Source organism: Balaenoptera ricei, chromosome 7, assembly GCF_028023285.1.
Source record: "Balaenoptera ricei isolate mBalRic1 chromosome 7, mBalRic1.hap2, whole genome shotgun sequence".
Classification (NCBI taxonomy): domain Eukaryota; kingdom Metazoa; phylum Chordata; class Mammalia; order Artiodactyla; family Balaenopteridae; genus Balaenoptera; species Balaenoptera ricei.
In genome coordinates, this window is record NC_082645.1 from 97,904,725 (window position 1) to 97,932,513 (window position 27,789).

Below are 27,789 nucleotides of genomic sequence, written 5' to 3' on the forward strand. Positions count from 1 at the left end.
TATTTTAAATATGGCTATTAGAAAAATTTTAAATCACATATGTAGTTTGTATTTGTGGCACATATTACATTTCTATTGCATAGCACCGTGATACGTAATAATCACAAACTCATGAGTGGGTTTAGTGTTACCTAGAAGTCCTGTCATAAACTTTCTATTTCAGGTGAAATGTTGTCACCCATAATTAACTTTATTAATTTTTATAATATATACGTATAATAGAAGAGGCTCTCTCTTAAGATTATAGATTTTAAATAATCTATCCATATATTATGATGTGAAATTCTTTCTATATTGTATTTGTAAAATGCCCTCCTACATAGCCTGCAAAAATAATAATATTGGGCAGCGCATATTTTATGTATCCAGCTAATTTATATTTGTGTGCATAGCTGAAGATTTGTATGATAATAAATGGGAAAAGTTAGTTAATTTTACTACAAAGCACGCAGGTTACCAGAAGACCAGTAACACATTGTGGTTAAAAAGTGGTTCCAGAGAAGCCTATGTAGGTAAAAGAGATTGTCTAAAAGCTCTGTCGGGCTACAGGGTTGTTCTATAACTGTACATCCTGCCTTAGTGTGACCTTGAACATCATCTGACTATGAAACCCCAGTTCCCAGTCATGTGATGAGTTGGTGGTGGAGAAAAAAGGCTTATGTAAATAAATTCACCAAAAGCCTCATGGTGAGGACCCCTGTTTCTATCTCTGTAAATTGAGACAAAACCTCTAGCTCAAAATAAGATGATAATGCATGGCATATTTAAATAAGTGCAAACATACAACTATTTGTTTTACACATACATGCCACATCTATAAAAGAACAATTTTAAATGGTATTCTATTGCATACATCACAAAGAGAAACAAAAAACTGTTCAAACCTTCATGAGAGAAGGAGACACACATGACTGGACACCACCCACCACCCCAGCTGAGGTATATGGGGATTCACTCTCTGGCCAAGCGGTGGTCTGTGTCTGTGCCTGTGCCTGTTTGAGGTCTCTGGTTGTGCTCTGTTTCTCTTAGACACATTCAAATTCAGAGGAACTTAAAATTGAGGAAGCTTTCCCTTAAAATTCTTTTGTAACACAATTTCAACCTAACTTTTTAGTTATCTTTCTGAGAACTTTCCAACAGAATTTTCAAAATCTCTCTTATTTATTTATTTATTTTTTGGCTGCATTGGGTCTTTGTTGCTGTGTGCGGGCTTTCTCTAGTTGTGGCGAGCAATGGCTACTACTCGTTGCGGTGTGTGGGCTTCTCATTGCGGTAGCATCTCTTGCTGCAGAGCACGGGCTCTAGGCACATGAGCTTCAGTAGTTGCGGCACGTGGGCTCAGTAGTTGTGGCTCACAGGCTTAGTTGCTCTGCCGCATGTGGGATCTTCCCAGACCAGGGCTTGAACCCGTGTCCCCTGCATTGGTATGCAGATTCTTAACCACTGTGCCACAAGGGAAGCCTCTCAAAATCTCTCTTGAATCCCACCTTTTCTATGAGGCTATTTCTGGCCCCAAAACCTTCTCCCAGTACCTGTGTTTTGATTCTTGGTCACAGCTTTTCTTTATAATCATTTCTGTACATCTCATTCCTTCTATTGTTTTACGCATTCCTTGATAAAACTCTTCTTACACTTTACACTTTAATCCCTTGAGTTTAAAGTTTGCTTTTTTGCTGTACACTCTCCCTAGATGATCTCATCCACTCTGTGGTTTCATATTACCATATATATAGTATATGTGTGTGTCTATATATAGTATACATACCATATATTTTATATGTCATATTGTGTGAAATACCAGTATGACATCCAAGTGGGGTTTATATGAACTTAAGCTCAGATCTCTCTCCTGATATTAACCTAGTATCTTTGCTTTCCTACTAGACATCTCCACTTGGATGTCACACTGGTATTTCACACTCAACGTGTTCAGTATGTTCCTCCTCTTTCTACCCCTCAAATCTGTTTCTCCCCCCTGTGATTTTGACATCAAACAATGGCAACCCTGTGTACTTACTTTTCTGACTCAGAAACTAGGGTATCATCCTCAATATATCCTTCTTCTTCACCACCTACATACAACCAATCACCAGTCCAGCACTTCTACCTTTTAAATATCTTTGGAGTCTAAGCACATCTGTCCATTTCCAGACCACTCCCATAGCATCAGCCACCATGATCTTTTTCTAGGATTTACTGTAGCAACTTCTACTTCATGTCTGGCATCCCTCCAAACTAGTCTCATACTGAAGCCCAAGCAATTTTGCAAATCTAACCATGTCACTCCCCAATAGAATCTTCATTCGTTCTTGTTTCCCTTGGTATAGATTCAAATTCCTTGAATTAAAAAAACAAAGCCCTAATATCTGACTCTACTTACTCACCTCTCCAGTTTTATCTCTTCCTGTGTCCCTGTTCTCATCATATACTCCAGCCATACTGAGCATGCAATTTCCTGAAGGTAACCATTCATATTTATTCTCTTTCTGATTCTCCTTTGTCCTATTCCTCTTGTTCATCTGTCTGTTTTCTCTCCACCCTCCTCTCCAGGAGTTTGTAGATGTCTTCCCTCTGCATAGAACACACTTTCCATCTTTCTCTCTCAGTTTTCCACATTCATCAAATTTACTTCGATTTATCCTTTTGGACTCAGCTTAGACGTCACTTCTACCAGGATGCTTTTTCTCGCTCCAGTGCTAAATTAGGTTCCCCTTCTATTTATCTTCACGGCATTTTACTTTTACATTTATAGTAATGACTATCATGTTTTATTCCTAATTATTTGTTTTCTTCCTCAGTGTAAGATAATTTCTTTGAGTACACAGACTTGGTCATATTCAATATTATATCCTAAGCACCCAATCTGACACACTGGAAGTAACTGAATTAAAAGAATAAACTCCCTGTAGTACTTAGCAAAGTGGATTACCTGCAGTAGACATTCTAATCCCTGAAATTTTAGATGATTTTACTAGTGAATACTGTAACAGGAACCAAACATGCACAAAAGGAAGAGATGGTATAGAAAGGAAAGGGACAGAGCTTATCGTCTCCTCAAACTTTCAAAGTAGACTCAAATTTAATTTTGGAAACAAAATCATCTGCACATTCTATTCTCTTAAAGCCTCATCCTACAGGCTAATTCTGTAGACATTTGCTTAAACTTCTCCAAGGACTCAAAGTGACCTTGCCAAGAATCCCAGAATAAATAATGTTCACAGGGCCAGAATCCTAGAATGAAAGTGTGAATATGTTGCTTCATACTTGTTTTTTGTTCTTCTAGAGCTATTTACCAAGTAATTTCTTCAGGGTTCTCAAAAGAAAAAAAACAAAAAAACAAACCCTTACATCTTCAAATGATAATAATTTACTCCCTTCATCTTGACAGAATCAGGTTTAAATCTAGGTTTTAAAACGTGTACATGCTTTCATAACTATATCTCCTAAATATTCTATGTTTAATATTAATAAAATGATCAAGGACTTAGACCCATATGTAGCGTAACTTTATACTTAGAGTAAAATATCAAAAGGCCTTGCTGTGTCATGAATTAGGTGTTACTCCATATAAATCAGGCCTGTTTTGTACATAGTGATAAATGCAGTGGGATAGGTCATTCACTCTTACTGTCATTCAGATGGCCAATGATGTTGCTGTCCTTGTTTCTCAAAATTAGTTTTATTATGGAGTTCTGCCATAATAACTGGACAAATGGGATGAATTTAGATCTCACAGACCAAAACAAATTTAGAAGCTAAAGCTCTTTTCCTTTTCCAGACTATTGCATTTGTAATTTACACAGGTTCAAAATAGTGAAAATAAGTCTTACTTAAAAATGAGAAAAGTAGAAAAAGTCTTTGCTTCTGAGAAGTATAAGGGTTATTTATAACTCAGCCTCCAGAGAACTAAAGAACAAACAGCAGATAAATAGAACCCAGAAAGTTTACAAACTTTAAAATGTAACAAGTGAACAAATTATACTAGTTGTACCTTAACCCTCTGCTGGTGTATTATTATAGGTGACACTGACTGTCCAAAAGCAGCAGGCTGAGAGATCACCAGTCCTGATGCTTGAATATGCTAGGTTACCATGGAACACTAGCATTACCCAAAGCTACTTATAAACCTCTATGTGGTGACTAATAATTGTAGTTGGGTTATACACACATTGGAAATGTGGCTGGCAAGGCATACGGACATTAGTATGAGCCACGTGATCACAGAAAACACATGCCCTCCATTTATCTTGGTTATTTTTGGAGGCTTTCTTTAAACTGGGATAATTGTGCCATGTTTTCTGAGTCACATACAGGAGTATAATATAACTCATCCAAGCATATGTAACATACTTCATCTTAAAAAAAAAAAACTACGTCATTAATATAATCTACATTGATAGAATGATATGTAAGCAAATTTTTACATGGCCTCAAAGTCACCACACAATATCAAGCTCTTCAGTGTTAAGTTTTCTATAGGTTAGAAACTATGACCAGGATAAATTACTCTAAGAAGAGTTCAAAATATAGCACAAAGGAGAATGTTATTAACACTGAAAAATATCATATTGAATATGGTGGCAGGTATCTCAAGAGGATGTTTAATAATTTTTAAAAAGCCCAAACCACATTTTTATAATTAAGGCAGAGAGTGTTTTTCAGCATACTCTAGTTTAAATAGATAATATCGGTGTCTATTTTAGAGTTGCAATTAAAAAAAAAGTGTAAGAGAGATAATAACATAGTGCTAATTCAAAAGAATTAGACAACAACTCATTTCATATCTCAAAGACCCAAGAAAGCTACTTAAATTCTTCTTGGTGAATAAAGTGCTGTTGTCCCTTTACCTGTGCCTGAAGTAGAGTTTTTCCTATGCTCATTATGTGATCAAGTGATCACATTCTTAGCTATAATCAGACTTGTCAAAACATTAAAGAAGAAAGCAGAAGACTCTGGGCTTATACTTGTAACTTGGAAAATATATTAGTGTAATACATTGGTATAGCCAAACTCTACCATTTGTTAGGATGACTACAAAGTAATTTGGCTAAGAGTTTGGAAAAACATGAGTCATTTGCTGTCCCAGTTTTTTTTTTTCCCCTTGAGTGTTATCAAATGATAGTAATATATATACATGTTACAATCTGATGCAAATAAATAAATAAAACAAGAAGGGGAGGTGGGGTGAGGTGGGGAGACAAAGGATAGACTGTTTGAAGGCCAAAATACCAGGTTACTTACTTATATTGTAGAAGACAAGGGAACATGGTGGTAGGCGTAACTACAGCAACCATTCCTGAAGACTGGGGAACTTGTCAGGTCAAAGCCAAGAAATTCCAGATGGTTGTACATGTCTCAATCCTGAGGGTACACGACATCAGGTCGGATTTTATCATAAATATATCACTCACTTCATAATGGCTAGAATTGGAACTGGAGTGAATCTTGGAAACTCCCTTAGGCTACAGAATTAACAAAGTGGTAAATTAGTAGATAGGTTTTAGCACCTAACAAGAATAAGCACAATATCTAGGCCACTTACTGAATTTGGAAGATACCATAAAGTGACAACTTATCATTGCAAACACTTGGATATCATGGCCAGGGCTTCCAGTACAAATATCTTCATATTACTGATGACAAGTTAGCTCAAGAGTTTTAAATAGAAAGGAGTTGGAAAACAAGCATAAATATTGGAAATTATATTCTGCAATAAGGAAAGAAAAGGAGTATGAGGATACGGATAGACTGATATGGATAGGCAAAGAACGCCATTAATTATGGAGGAAACTTGGTAAACAATCAAAAGCCCACACTTATTTAAATCAAGCATGAAGGCAGTTTTCAGAAGACCATGTTTAGGATAATTTATCCATCTTTAAAATTTCTGCAGAAAAATTTTAATTCCAGATTATTTTTGCCCTGCTACTTAATGCTATTTCTTAGCCTTCCTGACTGTGTCAGTGAGTTTATCTGGAATCATTCTGTTTAAAAATCACAATAAGCAAAACATTACTTATAAGGTATGACTGTTGAAACATTATTTTTTGTTATCACTACCTTATAATATTTGCTGTCTTTGTCCATTCAGGCTGATATAACAAAAGACCACAGACTGAGTAGCTTATAGACAACAGAAATTTATTTCTCACAATTCTGGAGGCTGGAAGTCCAAGATCAAGGCACCAGTATGTTCGCATTCTGGTGAAGGTCCTCTTCCCGGTTCATAGCTGGTGCCTTCTTGCTGTGTCTTCACATAGTGGAAGGGACTAGGGAGCTCTGTGAGGTCTCTTTTTTAAGGGAATTAATCCCATTCATGAGGGCTCCACTCTCATGACCTGATCACCTCCCAGAGACACCTCCTCCTAAGACCATCAAATTAACATTACGATTTCACCATGTGAATTTTGGGTGGACACAAACATTCAGACTATAAATCTGTTATTCCCCTTTATTAGTGGGGCTTATCAATCAAATGCTGAATAAACTTCTTTTGAAATGAAACACTGGACTAAGTATATACAGAATTAAGAGTCTAGTTTTAGCTTTTTCACTTATTGGGGGTGTTTATGAACAAAATCACAACAACCTGAACCTATTATTAATAAAGTATCAGGTAGCCTACAATTTCCATGAGATCTTTGAGAGTAAATTAGATAAATCCAGTTAACAACTGTGCTAATTTGTAAAGTCCTTGTAAAGAAGAAAAAGGCATAGTTAAAACTCATATTCTGGTTGCACTAAATTACTTATATTAAAAATGATTGTATTTCAGATTAATCAGAATTGTGACAGGGTGAAGAAGAACAGATAGCAAATGGTACAACAGGTTATGTTGAGAAGAGCGGGGAAAGAGAAAAAAGGTTGGTGCGGACACAGATGAGGAGGGTGGTGAGAAAAAAGCTGGAAAGAGATGTAGATGAACTACATGACGTCATGAGAAAAAACAGGGGAAGAAGGAAAAAAATAGGAAAGAAAATAAGGCCACTTACTCCCTAGACTTGGATATTCAGCTTCCAAGATACACATCCACTTTTATTGCTCTAATAGCCAAAGGCCCTAGGTCTCCCCATCCCTACTTCTGAATGGGGAATGTTAGAAACTCCCCCATCATTTGCAAAAGCTGTGTGGGCCATAGTCTCTTAAGCTTTTATATCCACCAAACCAGAACCAATACTTGGGCCCAGGGCTTTGAGATAATAGGGACTTTATTCCCATTCCCTCAGTTAAATTCTCCTACTTCCCTATCAAGGGATTTCACAAAACCCTCCCAGTGGAGACAGCTGATTCTGATCCCATCTCCATCAGCTGAGGTAAAATGACAATACGGCATGACTCTTGCCTCTTTAGGCATAGGCTTACCTAAGGCCCATTCGTGCCCCACACACACACCCTTACCTTCATTTTTACCTTTGGTTCTTCCTGTGCATTTATAACTCTTGCTTCTTTGCATATGTTCCAATGGGTCAGATGATCAGGTTCATATAGCTCTTTTAAGGGCTTCTAGAACAAACAACTCAACACCTATATGGGCAGCAGCTGTTTTTACTGTTTTTTTTTAAAAAACATCTTTAGTGGAGTATAATTGCTTTACAATGTTGTGTTAGTTTCTGCTATATAACAAAGTGAATCAGCTATACATATATCCCCATATCCCCTCCTTCTTGCATCTCCCTCCCACCCTCCCTACCCCACCCCTCTAGGTGGTCACAGAGCACTGAGCTGATCTCCCTGTGCTATGCAGCTGCTTCCCACTATCTGTTTTACATTTGGTAGTGTATATACCAAATGTAACGTCAATGCTCTCTCACTTCGTCCAGGCTTACCCTTTCCCCTCCTTGTGTTTTGAGGGATTTGTCCTGTGCCTGACAGAACTTCAAGTTAGAAGTAGTTGGTCTGATCTAAGACATATTTTGGGATTACAGGGCAGCAGTAAGGACAAAAAGAAAAAGGCTAACATTTCTTTTTCTCAGACTGAGCATCTGTTTATTTTCTGGGATCTCCCTTTACTTTTCCCCATTTTTATATGGAATTATGGGTACTTTATACTCTTTATCAATTCCTCCCCTCTGCCTGTTAGGCTAGTTTATGGAAGCACCTCCCTCAAGTTTTGTGCCAAACCAGAGAAAAGCAGGAAAATTCAGTTTTACCAGTTGTTATCCTTGTTGGTCTCTCTAGTGAGAAGTTAAAAAAAAAAAAAAATCACATCGGGAACTGTTAGTAGGGCTATTAACGAAACATGAGGTTTTGTTGAATGTTTAACAGGTCCATCTTAGTACTCCCTAATAGCAAGAGGCAGAGTTGCTAAAATGCTAAAAATGAACTTCCTTCACCAGGTGGCTCACACCCCAGGGAACCCTTGGGCTTGAGCATGTTGATAAAAGTCTTACAAGCATATCAAGATTTCAATTATTTATCATTTCTCTGACTCTACTGCAATAGAAAAATCAAGAACATATGGCAGGCTTAAAAAATCTTTTTCATTTTGCTTCTGTCGATACTATAAGTCAGGAGAATTTGATATTTCTTGCTGATCTTGAAGGGATCCTTCTAAACTTAACACTTTTAAACCTTGCTACTTCATTTGTTTGCACTTTTCCCCCACAAGGTAGGTTAGTATTTTGGATTAAAGGCTGGTCAATGAAGTAACATTTCATTTGAATATGTAGCATTTTTCATTCTCTGTGGCATGTGGAAGTGAAATTATTGGGGAATGTGATAAATATTCTTAAAATTCTAATACTTATGGATGGAGGAAAATTCTAATAGCCATCTCAAATGTGATGGTGGACTTTTAACTTGGCATGGGGGATAAAAGATAGCTAAAGCTCAATAAAATGAGTTTATAATCATATGTGTTCTTTTACGTTTCCAGTTATGAAGACATTTGTAACAACAAACCTTATGTTAAAGCAAACCATATTTTTAAAATCTGAGGAGATTACGACTCACATAGTGGTGGTATAACCTGAAATGGTAGTATAACAGACAACCCATTTTTGCCTATGTGATTGAACAATCTCTATGACTTAATCCTTAATCTAATCTTGGTCTGATTCCTAAGAAATGCTGGTTTCTAATATGGTGATTGACCATTACTTGGACGGCTTGTGTAATTCACTCTGTACTCTGGAGCAAGTCACAACTTTCTTCCCTCAGGTCTTACTTTTTTCTTCTATAAATAGGGGATAGGCTCTGACATACATACCTTTAAGATTTGTTTTAAGGGTAAAATAAGATATATATGAAAACTGCCAGAAGAGAAAAGAGAGGTCATCCTTAACAAACCATAGGTTACTTTGTTCTCTGCTTTGGTGGACTACATAGTAATGATGGAGGTTTCTGATCTCACAGGTACCCAAATCTCTGGGTCAGGAAGCATGACATGTATACACGATGGCAATGATAACGTAAGCCTGATATGATTCAATAGTTCAGGTTTCTGTATTTGAAAGATGTGTTTGTGTACAGAATTTTCGCCAGAAAGTTTTTATAGCAAACTTTTTATGTCAGAAGTTTATTTTATTGGTAAAATATTAAATAATATACAGAATTAAAAACTGCACTTACACTTCTGAGAAGAAATAAATCTTGGACAAATTATATGCTTGTTCCTGAGATTCCCTAAATTTATTCCAGTAGCTGTGCACTCAGACAGTACAAACCTTTATAATATAATCCTTTTCACAAAGTATTACAAAGTTTCTGCAGCTTCTTTAGTTGTACATACATACAGACACACACTCACACATGCATATACAACATTCATACACGTATACACAATACCCACATACATGCTCAGAACATGTATGTGTGTGCATTAAAAACAAAGAAAATACAAGTCCCACATTTTAGTCTGCAGTGACAAAACTGTTAGCGGAGGTCTCCAAACTGGTATATAGCAGAGTGACTTGTCACACAGCTGCAAAGACTGTTTCAGTATTTCCATAGTAAACCTCATTTTCTGAGGTATGGTATTTGAGCCTTAAAAAAACTACATTACACTGAGCAAACCTGACATACAAGGTCTGGAATTTTAATTTTACATATATATTTATATATATATATATATCTTTTTTTAAACAATAGTTTTTATTTTCCCAAATTATTAGTTTGAAAAAAATGAGGTTTACTGGTTTGACCTATTTATTTTTCGCTTCTAAAACTTAAAATATCCTAGAAACTGTCAAGCAATTAGTTTTTAAAGTAGTCTAATTACCTTTGGTATTGTTAAAGAAAAAAAATCTAAAATGGCCAAGACATATACTGTACAAATGCAGTAACTGCCTTTAAAAGAAATGCCAAAGAAATGTTATCTTTTAAACCAAATATGTATTTACATTACAGCAGTTTTACTACAGGGACACAGGTATAAAAAAAAGAAAATCAGAATACTACATATAAATATGTATGATATGAAAAATACCTCTTACTTAAGTTTGTATGAAAACAGGAGTGCTCCAAATATTTCTTAAAAATTTTCTCCAATAGGTGATAGGTGTTTAAAATTGAGCTAAGTGCTTTACTTTTATTTTAAAGTTCATTTCCAAAAGGAGAATAGAGAAATAAAAAAATACTAGGTTCTTAATTTAAAACACTGGGTAAGGGTCTAAGAAAAAAATTCAGTCTCTAAGAATTTCAACTTTAGGACACATTTCTCAGGCAAAAGATTACTAATTGCAATGAAAATTTAGCCTAAATAGAGATACCATGAGATTAGACCAGTAGTTTCCACATTCTCTAATCTTTTGTCTGTGGAGTGTTTTTCTTTTTGCTTGTTGTGTCCTTTAACTAACATACCATAATTTTCAAGGGTTTCTTTTTGTCTTTAACTAACGAAAGAAAGATAAAAATAACCATAGTTTTTAAGACTTCAAGAAAAGTATTGCACTTGTACAGAAAGAAAAGAAAACATCTTTTAAACTAAATAGCAGAAGCAACCATTCTGGGATTGCAAATAACACATGGTCTAAAAGGTCAACTATTAAGAGCAAATGTGGAGCCTGGAGAGCCCACTCCAAACCTGGAATATTATTATAGTAATGTTAAAGCATTTTCTCCCAACTGGGAGATAGTTAAGACTTTTTGCTTCAGATTTTTAACATCTTTCTAAATTCTTGCAAAAAAATTGTTTAATCTCTCATAATACACATTTTAGGAAGAAAAGCAAATCAGAACACAAAATCCAGCAAAAAAGGAAGGCAAACATATCATGTTAATATGATTACATAATCTCTGAAGTCATATTTTAGATGACTTGAAAGTGAAAGTGAAAGTAACACAAGGGTTATATACCTTACTAGTTTTAATCCAACTACCTTTTTTAAAAAATTATAAAACTACACTTGAGTATAAAAATATGTCAGCGGATTATACAGCCAACAAAAATCATACACAAAAAATTAAGACTTAAGAGACCTATGAATTGGAAGTAAGAGTTGACCTAATCCTCAAACTAGTAGGGGGAGAGAGAGGCAGAGATGTCCAGAGACAATGATGGAGGGAACGTGGACAAAGAAAAGAAAAGAGGTGGAGAGAGTAGGCAAAATTTAAGAGATCACAAAGAACTTCACTACACAGAAGGGGAAGTGATTTATGTTAAAATCTGAGCGTGCTTGACAGTCAAAATGTTTTATCACAGTTTCAGAAATTGAACTACTTAAAAAAAACAAACACAGAAGAATAAAACAACAAAAAACAAAACCCAGAGTCCTTCCCTTGTTACAGTGTATTCATTTTTAAAAAAAATCCATTTCCAGTAAATTAAGTAGAATCCTGATAAGTGCATAGTTGGGGATTCAGTGACCTCCACCCGTTCAAGAAGCTTTTCTTACTGTGTGTCACTTGAGGTAATTTGAAGGGCCCGATTAACTGCAAACTGGCTTATCTGTACCTATATGAAGTTTTATGCTGTACTTTATGTGGCTTAGCAGAGGGCCTCTAAATTTTATATTTTATTCACAATAAAAAGGACATCTTAGAAAACTAGTCATTCATGTACCACTCTCTGTATGGGATAAAGGTTAATTCACAACAAATTTATACAGAAAATATACAAATGCAATGTTACCGGAGAAAAACCCCGTAAACAGAATTAGGAACTTATTTCTAAGAGTGTGTGTGAAAAATATCCACAAACTTACAGTACAGCAAGAGAAAACTAAAAGGCTAAAAATACAATGTTACATAAAAACCGTATGGAAATTCCAAAATTTTAGGTTTCTGCAATAAATGTAAAAATATTCAAGATGTCATTATTTGGCCTAGCGCAATACACTATGATAAAAAGAAACACTAGCATATCACAGCTTCTTGGTCATATGACATTTGCTTTGAATAACAAGCAGCTCATTTTTTAAAAAGCTGTCATATTTTAACACATCCATTGCAAGTAATACCCAACCATGGTAGGAAACCATTTGAGATTATGCTTTGGAGAACAGCAATGCGATATGACTGTTCAGTTTTGTTTTGTTCAAGGAGAATTAATTACCTACTTCTCTACATCATTCCACAAAACATTAACAGGTTAGAAGACAGAAGTTCTAAGACTAGCAGAACACTAGTCTACAGGTGAAATTCCAAAACAATACTATATTTTATTGACCAAAAATTCCACTAATAAAGCCTTGTATGATATTAGAACTTATTCTTCCTTAAAAACAAAACAAAAACACATACCACAATGCAATTCACAGCTACAATTTCCCTCTACTTCATATTTTACCTGCATAATCTTGTAATGGTATTCAGAAATATTATCAAACTAAAAAGATATTAACATCTGGTTTCAAAGTTTCCTTTTACTTTAAGCAGATAAGCTGAAAGTCTCTGTACTGGAAACTCCTCTAACAGTTTTGACCTAGGAACGCAAAGAAGAATTATATAGTAATCAATTTTAAGTGATTTTTAAAAATACACAATAAAAGTGTGGTAGAGCTACAATGGCTAACCAACACTCTCTCAATGCATTTTAAAAAGGCACCAATATAAATAAATTTTATAAGTATTTAATACATTAAATTCAGGATCTTAAGACCAGTTACTGTATATTTTAATTATCTTGCAGAAACTGGAGGTTTAAAAACATTTCTAAGATAACTTTCATATATACAGACTTTAATTTCACCGCCCCCCCCCCCATTCTTCTTTACTTTTGCATTTGGGGAATTTTCTGTTTTAGAATATTTTCACACAGATAGTACTTACTAAAATATATATAAAATATAACTAAAGATGACCACAAATGTAACTTATCCCTTTTTGTAAAATGAACAATTCAAAGTTAAAAAATAATGTATCCAGTACCTCCTATAGTCTTAAGTTCTGTCTTGAAACCAGGAGCATATAGTTTTTTATTTGTATTTTTGCAGCCTTTTCTGTTCTTTTTCCACCATAAGGAATCACTTTAAAGATAACATTTGGGAAGTAAGTAAAACATCATTTTCATCTAAATGCCTTCACTGATGTAAATTTTGTCAAACATTTATAAAATATCATAAAACTTCATGGTTCTGTGAGGTCTACAACTGAGACACAAAAACCATAAATCAAAACAATACCAAGCTCACTAAAACATTCTTGTTTTTCTCCATTTGTCAACAAGTAAAAGTTGAAAATTTTTCTTTTCTGTATCTTCCTATTCAAAAGTAATTTGTGTTTCTTTCACTTTGGAGGTTATATCAAATCAACTTAAAGCTTTTTTTATTTTTGATTTGATTTGTTTTGATTTGTTCTGTAAGTACACAGTAAAGCCTCAAGGTTTAAGTTGAATAGTTGCAACTAGTCCTAAAGACACACTAGTAACTTTAATATTTCTCAGTACAATCTGGTAAAGTAAACCTACTAAGTTGCTCAGGTATTAACTATAATTTTAACTCTCTATAGGCTCTGGAAACACATCTGATCACTCTGCTTTTTTTCATGAATTTTCTTTAAAAGAATGTGTGTGTATGTGTACTATGATGCATGTATATAGCTGCTTGTATGTATGTAGGAGAGACAATCCCTACTTTTAGCCAAATCTGAATCCTAGTCTCTCGTTCTCCCATTTTGTCCCTCCAGAAAATTCTCAATGGCATGTTTCAACAACTCAAAATCTCTTCCAATTTGCTTACTGGTCACTTTCACTATTTTAACAAGCCAGATTAGAATGGCTTTTTAAAAGTGATTGACCACTATCAGAGAGAGGCAACACATTTCTCTAACAGGAGCTGGAGATAAAATTCTGGGCAAAATTAGGGCAAAGCAATGTGATGAATTTTTGCCAAACTGGAAAATACAGAAGCTAACCTATTTTCATGCCCCTCAAATAATCTGTAATGGGAAATCTCACCTAAATAAACTGGGCATATAACTGTTATGTAAAACTTGATTTATTTGGTGTCTGACTCTCATATCTATTTTTAGGTGCTACCACCTTGCATATTTCCTTTCGTGAAGAAGCATGCAAATATAGCCATCCAGGGTTTCCCAGAAGCACTGTGTCCACAAAAATTCTGTCTAAACTACACATTTGAATTGATCTTGTCCTCATTTGTCCCTGCCACACCCTGAGCCATCTTTACCTCTTTTTGTTCCTTATATAAAGCTAAGAAAGTACAAGTACACACTTGTAGCAAATACACTCTCAAAAGTATTAAGTCCTTTCAATAAAAAAGATTCTCAAAAAGATGAAATCAGAAAAGGAGAGTGCATTAGTACTGTCCTCATGGGGGTACTATACAACTCTGTAGGTCCACCTAAATTCAGTTTCATCCCAGGGCAGGTAGGTACATGATTGTTCATACACTGAAAATAAAAAATAGTAACCAGGAAAAAAATTCATAGATGATGCCAGCAGAAACTCACACATAGCCAAAGTTATGAACATATTGACTGCCATCCAAATATTTCCTTAAATTGTAGTAAAACACAAAATCACTAACCTTAAATTATTTACCTTCCTCTAAAAGGAAAAAAAAATTAAATTCCAATTATTTATGAGTGGTTGGGGCAGGTGGGTGAGGAAGTCTCAAAGACATGCTTCACCTTTGAATACACTGTATGTTCACAATGCGGTAATGTACCAAAGCATGCAGGAAAAGTGACAGTGGACGTTCTCTTTAAAACATTTTGCATTTCTGTTTTGGTGCCTTCTCTCAGAGTTAAAGGAACAATTTAGACATTTCTTCAGAAATAATTACCACAGAGGGCTAGTAAAAGAGAGTTGCGTTGTAACCATTTTTGCCTAGCTCTAGCTGTGTCAGTGCTTAGAAGCTGCTTACGCAAGCAGATGGTAAACTAGAAAATGAGTGAAGAACAGTACTGGGGCCAGATCTGCCTATCTGTCCACAGTTCTCTAGTCTTGCTAATTCTCACATCATTCTTGCATCATTAAGAAACACAGTTTCAGCATCCCATGTAATGATTTTTTTTTACAGCGGTTATCAGCTTAATGTAACTTTAGTATTCAGAAATGGTTATCAGATAATCCAGTCATGGTCAGGCCTGTCCTCCCTAAACACAGGCAGTAAGTTCCCCCTCCAAGGGTGCCCCCCAAGATGAATTTAATCAGTTTCATTCAGTTCCTCCCCTCTAGTGCTGTTAAGACTGCAAAGAAAAAGCAGAGGCGCACCCATATAAAAGAAATTAAAATCTGTACATGAAATATGGCAACGTATGTATGAATTAAAAGAAGAAAAATTCTGCAGTAAGGGATTGAGATTCATTTCTGACAAGAACTTATAAATAGTTGCATGTTTTTGAGACAGAAAAATGTGGATGTGGACACAAGCTTGGAGGTTCAGTCACATTCTGGACTCCAAGAAAAAGGTAAAAATAAGTTTTGTTTTTCTGTCTTATCTCTAGTTAATGTACCGGTTACAAAGACGTTCCCTTTTCCTTGTACCAAAAAGTGGTAAATATTATTATTGAAGAAATACTAGAATAAATAGCCCTAGTTCCATAATCTTATGGGGTTCAAGTTACCACATTCAGGTCAAATTAGCAATTGCTCTGAGGAGATTTTGAAAGAAATAGCCTATGGCAAGATTTTTATAGACCTTCCACTAGAAGAGTAAAAGATGAACAGACTATGGACAAAACACTGGGTGGTCACAGCTTGAGAAAAACCAGTGAAAAGAGAAATACCAGAAAAGGCATTTCTGAGTGGACTTTTTTTTCCCCCTACTGTTAGCCTAATTATATTTTTCTGCTGACTGGTTAACACTGATTAAATGCTGATAAAGTGACAATCGTAAGCATACTTTTAGAAAAAGATACATATACTATGCTGCCATCCCATTACAACTTTAAAAGAAAACTTCCCAAACAAATTTAAGAAAAGCAGAGGTCCCTTCTGGAAACTATTGACTGCCTCTTAGCCACTCTTAGACCATATGTTATTCTGAAAACTAGATAAAAATACTATTCATTAAAGGTGTTAAAAGTAAGGCTGCCAGGGTGTCTATAAAATGCCAGTCATCAAAACTATGGAAAAACAGTGCTTAAGTTTAGAAAAATAAGATCCTAGGACCTCAGATGTATTTGTAGCTGTCCTTAACTACCTGTAGTTTAAAAGTTTTGCTATATGGTACAGTGTACAACATACCATATTATAAATTCTATGGAATTTATGGGGAGGTAAACATAGAACCCACAACAACAAGTCTTCCAAGGAGTTATCACTGAAAATAATGTGTTTGTGTTCCATGATCTCTAGAGGGAAAAAGAAACAGTTTACATTTTGAAACAAATTCTTCTTTGAACAGTAAAATTACTTATCCCATTTTAAACTGTGAAAGTCCTACCCAGAAAACGCTAATCTTTCCTGCCTTCAATCATAATCCTGAACATCAGTGGCAAATTAGAATCCTTAGGTGAATCTTTACAAATCAAGTGATTATGTTTTTCTCAAAGCATGATATACCTTAACATCTATGCATGGCAGAAATGAACTGCTCTTCAATTCCCATAAAATAAACAAGCCAAGTTGTCAAGAAACAATATCCCATCCCTTCTCTCTTCTGTTTCTTCCTTATTGTAATTAGGCAGAGCAAATGACACTGCGTCCACAAAATAAGAATTAATGACAGTAATAATATTAAAAAAAAAAAGGTATGTCAACATCTGAAGAAGGTGGGATTGTAAGTGCAGTATTTCTTCATGTGCAGTTCATTACTTCATAGGGGTCCCCTTTGGAATGAAAAGGCCTAGTGGAATGTGTGCTCCCCTCGAACAATGTGTGATGAAAACTCATAACGGTCCTGGCTTCTGTAGCCACAGATGTTGCATTCCAGTGGGTCCCGGTAGCCATGGCAACCCATGTGAATGGTGTACATGACATGGTCTAGGAAAAGGACTCGACAGTGCTCACACTTGAAGGCCCTAATCTGTTCTCCTTCTCCATTAAAGACCTTGTAGATGTCCTTCAGCGAGCCCTTAGGAGCCTTGGTGGTATCCAAAGCCTTGACATCCTCCTTCATGTAAGCTGGGCTTTGTTTCCTCTTGGGATTTAAGGCTAGGTTTCCTTGGTAGGACTGGTGGTCATCATGGCTGCTTTCTGAGTCAGTAGAATCTAGGCAGCTATTGCTGGGAGAGGCCTCTCTTTCCTGGGGTCGACTCTTTGGTCTGATGAGAGAGATAGGGCCATCCATGTTGTTTTCATGACTATCGGAGGTTTCCCTGCTAATGGGTCTTTCTATCCTATTTGGATGATAGACCTGAGAATAAGCTGAGCTTATAACTGGGGCCACCTCAGCGATTGTGCTTGGTGGGTGCTGCATCAGAGGGTGAAGGGCCTCAGCTCCAAGGTAGGTGATTGCATTGTTGATGGCTTGGTCCATCATATGAGACTGCATCAGCTCAGCCTCCTTCTCATATGTTAAGTTCATATCAAAGTGAATGTCTGGGTAGCTGAATCGCATGAGCTTTTCCCCTGAAAGACAAAGGGGGAGACAAGTAAAAAAGAACACAACAAAATAAGTGGTTGGACTAAAAATATAAAAGTACAAAGTTAACTCATCACTTCCATTTTCCATAATATGGTATCTCTTATTCTTTAGATCAAGTATTTAAGCTCTTTAATTCTGCTGAGACTCACAAATACTCTTCACCTACAAAAAGGATTAGTAATAAAAAATTTCACAAGCCATTTGCACTTGTTCTAATGCCACCATGAAAATGCATCTAGCCTGAAAGTTATAATTGTGTGTTATCTTATTTTCATTCTCTGTTAAAATGTCCACTTGTCTAGAGCTCAGCCACTATAGGAGAAAGAAGAAATACCAGGTGAAAATAAGTCAGAGATTATACTTGTTTTTGCATACTTTAAACATCAGTGACCAAGCCTCAAAGATCATAAAAGCGAGAGTGATCTGGTTATAACACTTGTTATCTCACAATTGTGTAGGCTTAATTTGGTTGATTTAGCTGCTATATTAGAGAAAGATTATAGATCCAATACATGTCATTCTGGAAAATTTTAAAATGCCACAACTAAAATACTGTTAAAAGCTGACATTGTCTGATAAATTGAATGAAATTTAGGGCTATATAAAAATAGGCTATTTCCCAAAGCACTTACTTATAAGCTTGGAAAATACTATGTTTCATTGTTTTGCTTCTTGAAATGGATAATTATTCATTTTTGCATCACCCCTTTCTTATTTAGACACATGTGCAATGGTGCTGGTATGTATGTATACCCATTGTTAGTTTTCTATACATTTTCTTGACTGAAGGGTATTTGTAGTTTTCCCTTTAACATTTACGTCAACTAATTTAATTTTACTTCAACATAATATCTAATATTAACTATAAAAGAGTCTGGTGCATGAAATAGTAGTTTAAATTTTTCTCCTTCAAATATTGCCAGCTTTGGACAGAATATTTTATCTTTGAAAACTTCTGCCACTAAAACAATGTGTTCTCCTACTAATACTTAGTTACTTTGATAGGTAAATCTTACAGATAAATGCTTCTTTAAAATATATGTGAAGTTCTTATAAACGTTTAGTATGTTGTTGTAGGTGCCTAACGTGTGATGCTGATCCAAAGAACTGTATTCTGGAAAAATACTTTCATGTGGCTAGTATTATTACAGGTTTGAAGAAATGTCCCCCAAATGAGATGAAGGTAATGATCGGAGTAATGAAAATGGAAGAAAAAATATGATGAGTAATTATCTTGTAGCATACAATTAATATTGCAACATCAAGAGTTTAAAAGTTAAGCTAGACAAACCTAATCTATATTCTCAAAAAGGTTACAGTTTAGAGGGAGTGACAACAATTTAGGGATCATTTATAATACAGTGTGATATGTGGCATGGGATCAAATAAGAGGAATACATAACTCATAGTAAAAGAAAACTTCTTGAAGAAAGTGACATCAGAGAGAAGAATGTGATGACAAATATTAGCTAAGTAAAGGAATGGTGGGGGTTAGAGCAGCTGGTAGGAAGGCTCAGAGGCTAGAGGGCATGACGCATTCTAGGGATTACTTACACTTTGCATATGGCTGAGAGTGGAAATAGATGAGAAAGTTGGCATCAGATAATATAAGCCTCATTCAACAATTAAGGAATTTGAATTTTATCCTGAGAGCAGTAAGAACTGAAAGGGTTAAACAGGGAAGTGACTTAACTAGATATTTATTTAGCAAGATGGTTTAGGAAGTTGTTGCTGTAGAGATGTAGAGATCATGGTGGCTTCAACTAGTAGAGTGGCAGTGGAAATGGAGAAAATTCGATGGAATGGAGAGAATTTTAGAAAATGTTGCTAGAACTTGGTGATTATCTAGACACAGAGAATGAGAAAAAGAGGTTAAGTATGGAGCCCAGGTTTCTAGACTGGGGAACTTAGTGGATAGCAATGGGATAAAAGATGGTGAATTCAGATTGGGGAATACTATGAGTAATAAGTCATGTCTAATAAGTACTGAGATATAGTCTCAAACTCAGGAGAGAGATCTGGGCTTGAGATATAGATATGAGAGTCATCAGTTGATCGAAAGTAACTTCTGAAGCCATGGGAATAGATGATATCACCCAGGCATAGGTAAAGTGTGAAAAAGAGAAGGTCAAAAATAGAACCTGGAAGAACATCAAGATTTTTATGCCTGCCCATAAACTAGGGCAAGTGGGATTTGAGCCCCATGCTTAGAGAGCCCTGGGCCTTGCTCCTCATGGAATAAGGAATGTACAGGGACAAGGGAATGTGCTTACCTGGAGCTTACACCCTAGACTGTACTCTGGGTACCCAGGACCCCAGAATTCCTTCTCCAAATGGCCGGGAGCTTGCACCAAGTGTCGCACAGTCCTCTTCATAGGGTCCATTCTCCTGAGTACCAACTGTGCTGCCGGTATGTACACTCTTAGGCCTGAAGAATGGTCAATACACTACTCTTTGTGTGCTGTGTGTGGGGTGCGATGTGAAAAGAACTTGGATGTGCAGACTAAAGTCTACACATATGTGCATGAGGCCCCTTTTTGCTACTGGAAAGAATCAGGAGTGGGTTTAAAAGAGGGGCCTGGCTGCAGGTCAGGGAGTGGTGGTTCTGCTCATGCCTCCAAGGTCTGATGTGGAACTCCTAGGAATCTGAGAATTCTATATTTATTTGAACTCAGTCTTCCAGATTAGGAGGTTAGAACACAATAGTTTTTAAGCCTGATTGATAATATTAAAATATTTAGGCATATGAATTGAGGCCTCCATTAGTACTGTTGTCCCATTTGCGTAACTGTTGGGGTAAATCCATAAAAAAGACTGAGAAGGAGCAGTCAGAGAAGCTGGAAGAAATGCAAGAGAGATCAATGTCATAGAAACCAAGGAAAGAGAGTGTTTCCAAAGGAATTAACTATTCAGCAGTGCAAATGCTCTCTAGGTTTAAGATGGTCTAAAAAGGTTCCTCTGGACTTGACACTCTGAAGCTAGTGGACACCTCAGTGAGAATAATTTCAGCAGAGCACAAGGAAGAAAGCCAGGTTGTATAGACTGGGGAATGAGTAGAAAGAAAGAACTTATAGAAAGCAAGTACAGAGAACTCTTTCAACAACTACATCCTTGAAGAGAAGGAGAAAGTAGGTAGCTGGAAAGAGACCTGGGTTTGGGGTTAGATTTTTTTTTAATCATGAGAGTTTATCACATTGAATGCCAAAAGAAAAATGCCAGTAGAAGGGAGAGCTTAAAAATATATGTGAGAAAGGGGGAAAATAATAGTGTAAGTTATCTGGGGGCTGGGATAGGAGAATTCCAGAGCGCAAGAAGAGGAATTAATCAGAAAGAGGATGCTTCTTTCATCAATGAAAGAAGAAAGTATTCATGTGAATGCACGTGATCCTACAGGATTAGTGAAATTATACTGAAATCATTTCAACTGATTTTATTTCCTATGAATCTAGATGTAATATCACCAAGGAGTGAGATACCATGTTTTGGGAGAGTAGAGAAAGGTCGAAATGCCCAAAGTGGCGAGTAGGAGAGAAAGCTATGCAAGGATGAATTAAAGGAAGGCTGCTATATAGTAGGGATGAGACAACGACAACCGGTATTTGAGATCAGTTACTCATTTATTTACAGTGATGCTAATTCATAAGGCTGTGGGATTTTCTCTAAAATTACTAGCAGCTATGTAGATGTGGAAAAGAGGCTCAACTGGCTCCATTAGAGAGTGGAGTTTTACTAGGAGAAAGATAGAAGGACAACAAGACAACAGAGTCATACAATCTATATTGAATAAGAAAAGAGAGGAGGAAACATATACAGAAAGTTCAAGGATCTTTCCTGGCCTGGAGGGCTTGATGAAATCAAGAACAATATTTAACTGAGGGACATGATAAAAAGAAATTTACAATAAGTGTGGAATGATGAAATTTCTCACTTCAAAAGACATCATAAAAACAGTTACTATGCAATTGTTTGTTATTCAGTTGACCCTTGAACAACGTGGGTTTGAACTGCGCGGGTCCACTTATAGGAGGACTTTTTCAACAGTAAATACTATAGTACTACATGATCCATGGTTGGTTGAATCCATGGATGCAGAATAGTGGATATGGAGGAACTGTGTATAAGGAGGGCCAACTGTAAATTATATGCAAATTTTCTACTGTATGAGGGTCACTGCCCCTAACCCCTATGTTGTTCAAAGGTCAACTGTGTATTACCACTAGGATAGAATCCAAATAAAGAAAAAATACCATCAAATTCTAATAAAAATCTAATGTCCTTATTTTAGAATCAAAATGTAATTTTAAAACATCTATCCTTTTCTAAGGAATGTAATCAAATCAAATTGAGAGTAGCATCTCTAAGTCAAGGGAAACATGAAAATATTACAAAGAGCAGACCTAAGTAAATTCAGAAAATAGCAATAAATTTCATATTTTTCCAACTAGTCTCTAGTTGAGACATAGATATTTAATGGACATCCATCAAATTAATTTTAAAAATAGATGAATGACATTTTTAAAAAGTTATTTATAAACAGGAAGAAAGAGACACAGAGAAATAAAAGTAACTTAGGGCCCAAGGCAGATCTGAGTATACTCTCAGGGGCTAGTTTTAAACTGACCTAGTATAAATAAACTATGATCCTTGGGGCTACCCTTCAGCATTCCTTCAATGAACTTTGTCAGTTAATCTCTCCAGCTTGTCTTAAAGTGATATTTTGGTGATTTGTTAGTTCTTTAATTTTAGATTGAAAAGAAATCTTCTCTAAGTATTTACTGGAGTAGGAGAATTGTATCACCCTTTCCTCCCTGAAATAACCAAAGAAAAGATTTTCTCTCAGTCACTACTCAACTCTCACAAGGATGTTCTATAATGCGTTTTGACACTAGAATGTGAGAGTCTGTTTATTTTTATCTCTTCTAATTTTTACTCTATGTAAGTCTATAAGAATATATATTACATATATAGTGATAATTCTTTATATTGAATCTGTTATTCATTCAGTTTTTTTTTAAAAAAAACTAGATGCTTCTGTATCCTCAGAGATACTTTACAACTTACAATTAGAGTTGGCATCATTCTGTATACTGTATCAAAGAATATCTGAGGGCTTGGAAATGAAAAAGGAAAGTCTAACACATCACATTTAATCTTTTCAGTTCAAAACTGTAGGCTACATGAAAACAAAGATCAAAATATGAACTATAGATCCAAATATGAAACATCTTGAATGTAGGCTGCTGCATTATGTATTTTAATGCAGAATTTAAAAAAAAGATTTCTTTTCATTCTAGATTAAATACTAAAAGCATTAACATTGTGTAAAGAAAACAGCTTAAAAACCTGGCGCTAATGCAAATTTAAAAAGATTACAAAACTGGCTAGTAGGCTACATCATTTCCCTTAAGTATTGTTATTTGTTATTTCACTTTATGTAATATTTCATTTTGAGAAAGCAGTTGATTACTGTCACTCTTTCCTTCATTTCTCTTTCTTAGGCCCATATGCCTAAGGGTGTGTAGTGTGTGTGTGTGTGTGTGTGTGTGTGTGTGTGTGTGTAAATGCGGTACACACGGAGTGGCATAATGGAGTAAAGAGATGGGCATTTACTTCATGAACTGAAATACACCAATATATATTTCTAGCACATGGGAACATGCCTTTGCTCATTAAAATCAATTTTTACAGAAATAAAACCCTTTGTAATGCTTACCCACAAACTTTTGTGGAGTGGAGCTTTTACGTTTTCCCATATTCCCTGTGAGCTTCTCTATGACAGCAGGTCTCTCAAAAGGCACCAGAGAAATATTGTTGTCCATAATAGGCTCTTGTTCCTTACAATCTTCCATAGGAGGTACTATATAAAACCATACAAAAAATGTAATCTGATAATTTCTTCAACATTTAAAAAGATACAAAGCTGGACTTGCCATCTCAATATGTGTTATACAAACATAAGCTAGTATGCTTGGATAAAAGTTAAGCAGAAAGAATAACCTCTAGTGTTAAAGTATACTTTTAACACTAGTGTGTGTATACTCACACACACACACACACAGAGGATTTGTTTTTATCCGAGTCTCTCTCAGATCAATGACATAAACTGTTGCCACTATTGGTGGCCAACATGTTCTTCTTGTGTCTCATCTTAGTCCTCTGAAAGTGTTTTTAACATTGAGTAAAATCAATACTACTTTAAGACTGCACTGTTCTCAAGGCTTCTGGAGTTTATTTTTCTAAAACAATTTAAGTAAGTCGATTTGTTTTGGAGGAAACCTTACACAGACACACAGAAGAGCAGTATAATATTTAATCAGTTTTTTTTCACCCATGTATTTTCCTGTAACAGATTTTCTATTTGATGAGCTGAGTGAGCTGTGAGCCCTATTGGCAGTAGCTCCATACCTGCACAAAGCAGTCTTCATGAAGGAGATCCCGTTCTAAACATGTCCATGCACAGTAAACGGTGATGGCTTTATGATTGTAATTTATTTTAAAAAGAGCTCTTCAGCAGGACAAAAGAATCCATTTCTAAACTGGCGTATTTGTTTACTAAACTACTGCTCTAATTCATTTGACGTAAACTCTCCAGTGCTGCTCCCTCTTTATCCCATTTGTCTAAGTTGCTGTGGGCTAATATATTAGTTCATAGATATTGACATTACATATTGACATTTATGGTGTAGACACAGAACTTATAAAAGTTGTTTTTGAATAAAAATACTGTCAAAGGACATTTAAGTAAAGATAGAGTAATATCAGAGACAGACCAGATCAGTTGATTAAAACCAATATTCACAGGAAGGACCATAACTTATTATTTCTTGATGACTGTTGCTTTCTCCAGTTGTACTTGTGTCAGCACTGTTTGGAAATCTAAAGGTTTCATATCTTAGGATATCTTTACTTGTTCATCATGCACTGTAAAATGATTTATTCTGCTCCTTTCGTTTGTAAAGGGATAGCCCCACTGTGTGAAACACAATGTATTATCCTTTATAAGGGCAGACACTAAGAGTGAGAAAGCAAGAGATGAAAGTTAAGAAAATCCAATGCACAATTCAGGTGACCTATTTAATAACCAATACAGGTTGCTGATTTTGAAGAAATGAAAAATGGCATCAGAACATGTTTTTGTAATTCAAGCATGTTTAAAGACATCGATATTCAACCTAAGTTTTGGGTTAACCTAGTATAGCCAGGTGGATGGGCCAGAAAAATTCAATCTTCAATCTCTGTTTTAATGGCAAGGGATTCTGTAATTATTGGATGTTAATTTGGAAAAAAATTTCAAGAGGAGACTTAGAAACAAAGAAACACATAGGTCACTTTCTATACGGATATAATTCATGATATACAACTGCAAAAAGATGTCCCCAGGTATTACACACAACATTATGTCCTCTCTTAGCAACGACTAAAATAAGAAAAAAAAAAAAACTTAAAAAGAAAAGCAAAGAAAGAATGACCACAGAATTCAAATAAGGGGGCCAGGAGGATGGAATGGCGATGTGGTGGTGATGTGGAGGGGAGCCATGCAATTAGATACAGATTATTGTCAAAATTTTAACTTTTGTTTTAGGTGTTGAATTCACAGGCACTTACTACATTATTAAAAAATAACTATATAACTGAAAAACTGGCCATGAATGGACCAAAGATGAAAATATGTCATGAACCAAGATCCGAAACGAAAGAAGGAAAGAAAAAAAAAAGTTTGTTGTTGTCAATCTTGCTAAAAAACAGCAAAACTGGTTAACAGGGTTTGCCCCCAAATTGAATATACTAATTAGTTTTGAAATGAATAGTCTAAAACTTGGCAGTTTTGCTCTAAGTCTCACCTTGAATTTTCATATTTGCACACATTTAACACTCAAAACGAAACCTGGGTGTGGGAACTGTCCCACACCACATCCACCTCAATTCAGGTGATTTGTCCCAAGTTCAATGAAGCTCATATGAACTGAAAACAATGACTTTGGCAGAGCTCTGATCTAACTTCTCCTTCACAACCAACAGTCCTTTACATATCAAATATTAGTCTTGTTTCTACCATATCAGCAGTAATAATAACAACAACAGACTCACCCTGTGTGCTAAGTACTGTTTTAAGGCTTTCCATCTGATAATTTATTTAATACTTTCAACAACCTGCTGAGATAGGTACAATTACCATCTCTATTATACAGATGGGGAAACAAAGACCCAAAGATATAATTTTCTCAGCGTGCTTTTTTTAAAATTGAAGTATAGTTGATTTACAATGCATTTTTTTTTCAATTTTTTTTACTGAAGTATTTTCTCAGTGTTTATATCCAGTTAACAGGGAATATATGAGTAGAACCCAGGTGGTGTGACTCCAGAGCCTGGGCTCTTAGCCACTATTTGAGTGTTGACTTTGTATAAACAAGTTTGAAATATTTTTAAGGTCTCCACTGAGAAAAGATCTGATACATTTTATATATTACATAACTAATCTAAATTATTTGCTTTCATGTATCTGGGTGCAACTCATCAAAGTGTTTCTAGATGTACATTGCTTGAAACACAAAACAAGTTGTCTAGTTAACTCAATAATGCATTAATCGCATTGTGAGACATTCAGCTAGGCTAAGAAAATACCAATATGCAAACTTCACTTCTTAGAACAAACTTCATAACCAAATATCTTCCTTATTTTTGAAGTTATAACCAGGATAAAAATATTTATCCCTGCATTATTTCATTATCTCACCACACTGATTAATCATAAAGATAGAACCATACAAGTGTTCCCAACATAGCTATTTTGCCAAACAATCCACTCAAATTTCAAATTCCAAGAAGACACAGTCTGAGGGACCTAGATTAGGTCACATGTCCACCCCCCACCAGAAGAGGGCAGGGCACCTAGACTGACAGTCCTGCCGTGGCTTCAGCCGATTAGAGAGGACAGCTCTCTAAAGGAAAACAGAAGTCTTGTTAACTATAGGAGGATGAGGGCATGTATGACATGTATGACAGGCAAACAAAACAGATGTCTTCTATTTTGTCACAAATTTTCTCCATGTTGTAGAACATAAAAGAACTTTTATCTAAATTATATTCTTGACAACACAGGGCAGTGCCCATACTTGAAATCACTCTTTCCATTTTCCCATCCTCTGGTCTTACTCAGCTTCGTTGCTCTTTTTTTCCCCTTCCTAATGTGTTCTTGGTCTTCTAGATGTCTCACTCTATGCTCTATATAAGGTTATACCCATATAACCTTATAAAATCTCTTACTTTAGACTACTACCTATATAGTGATGGCTCCCACATCTTTATTGCCTACTGAGACTTCTCTCAAGAGCTCGAGATCTATATATTCAACTTCCTTCTAGATAGTTTCACTTGGCTGTCTCTCACAGGTGCCTAGAAGATAATGTGTTCAAAAACTGAAATCTCTATTTCCCTCCCCAAACTTTCTCTTCTTTTCCTAATTTCCATCTCAGTGAATGACACTACTATCTACCTGGTCATCCATGCTAGACACGTTGGGAAAATCCTAGATTTCTTCCCTTTCACCCAGTCTTCTGCCCCTCCTCCCTATCACCTCTCCTTATATATACACATAGAGGTACTATGCGTCTTAGATTCTACATCTATAGTTGCTCTCAATTAAATAACTGTTCTGCATTTTGCTGGCTACTAAGCCCAACTCAACCAATCAGGAGACTGTTGCAATGGACTACTTGGCCCTATCTTGACTCTTCTGATCTATCTCCCACATTTCTAGCAATAAAATGTAAATGTAATAATACTTTTTAGGGTGAAGTACAAAATTCTTTGCCTAGCACAACAGGTTTTTGATGCCCTGTTCATTGCCTCTCTTTCA

General features: G+C 35.7%; 1 protein-coding gene across 9 annotated transcripts in view; it reads right to left on the bottom strand.

Annotated features, from left to right (window-relative positions):
• Nucleotides 1–11,315: 11,315 nt before the first annotated feature.
• IKZF2 (IKAROS family zinc finger 2) overlaps nt 11,316–27,789 on the bottom strand; it is a 173,841-nt gene continuing 157,367 nt past the window's right edge. For 7 of the 9 annotated variants that reach the window (XM_059928627.1, XM_059928624.1, XM_059928623.1 and 4 more), the window contains 2 exons: nt 23,647–23,790; nt 11,316–17,917 (listed from right to left, as the gene is read on the bottom strand). In XM_059928627.1, the coding sequence (XP_059784610.1) occupies nt 17,193–17,917; nt 23,647–23,790 (869 nt within the window). In that variant the 3' untranslated portion in view covers nt 11,316–17,192. The remainder of the gene's footprint in view (nt 17,918–23,646; nt 23,791–27,789) is intronic. The other 2 variants (XM_059928631.1, XM_059928629.1) reach the window with 1 other exon arrangement.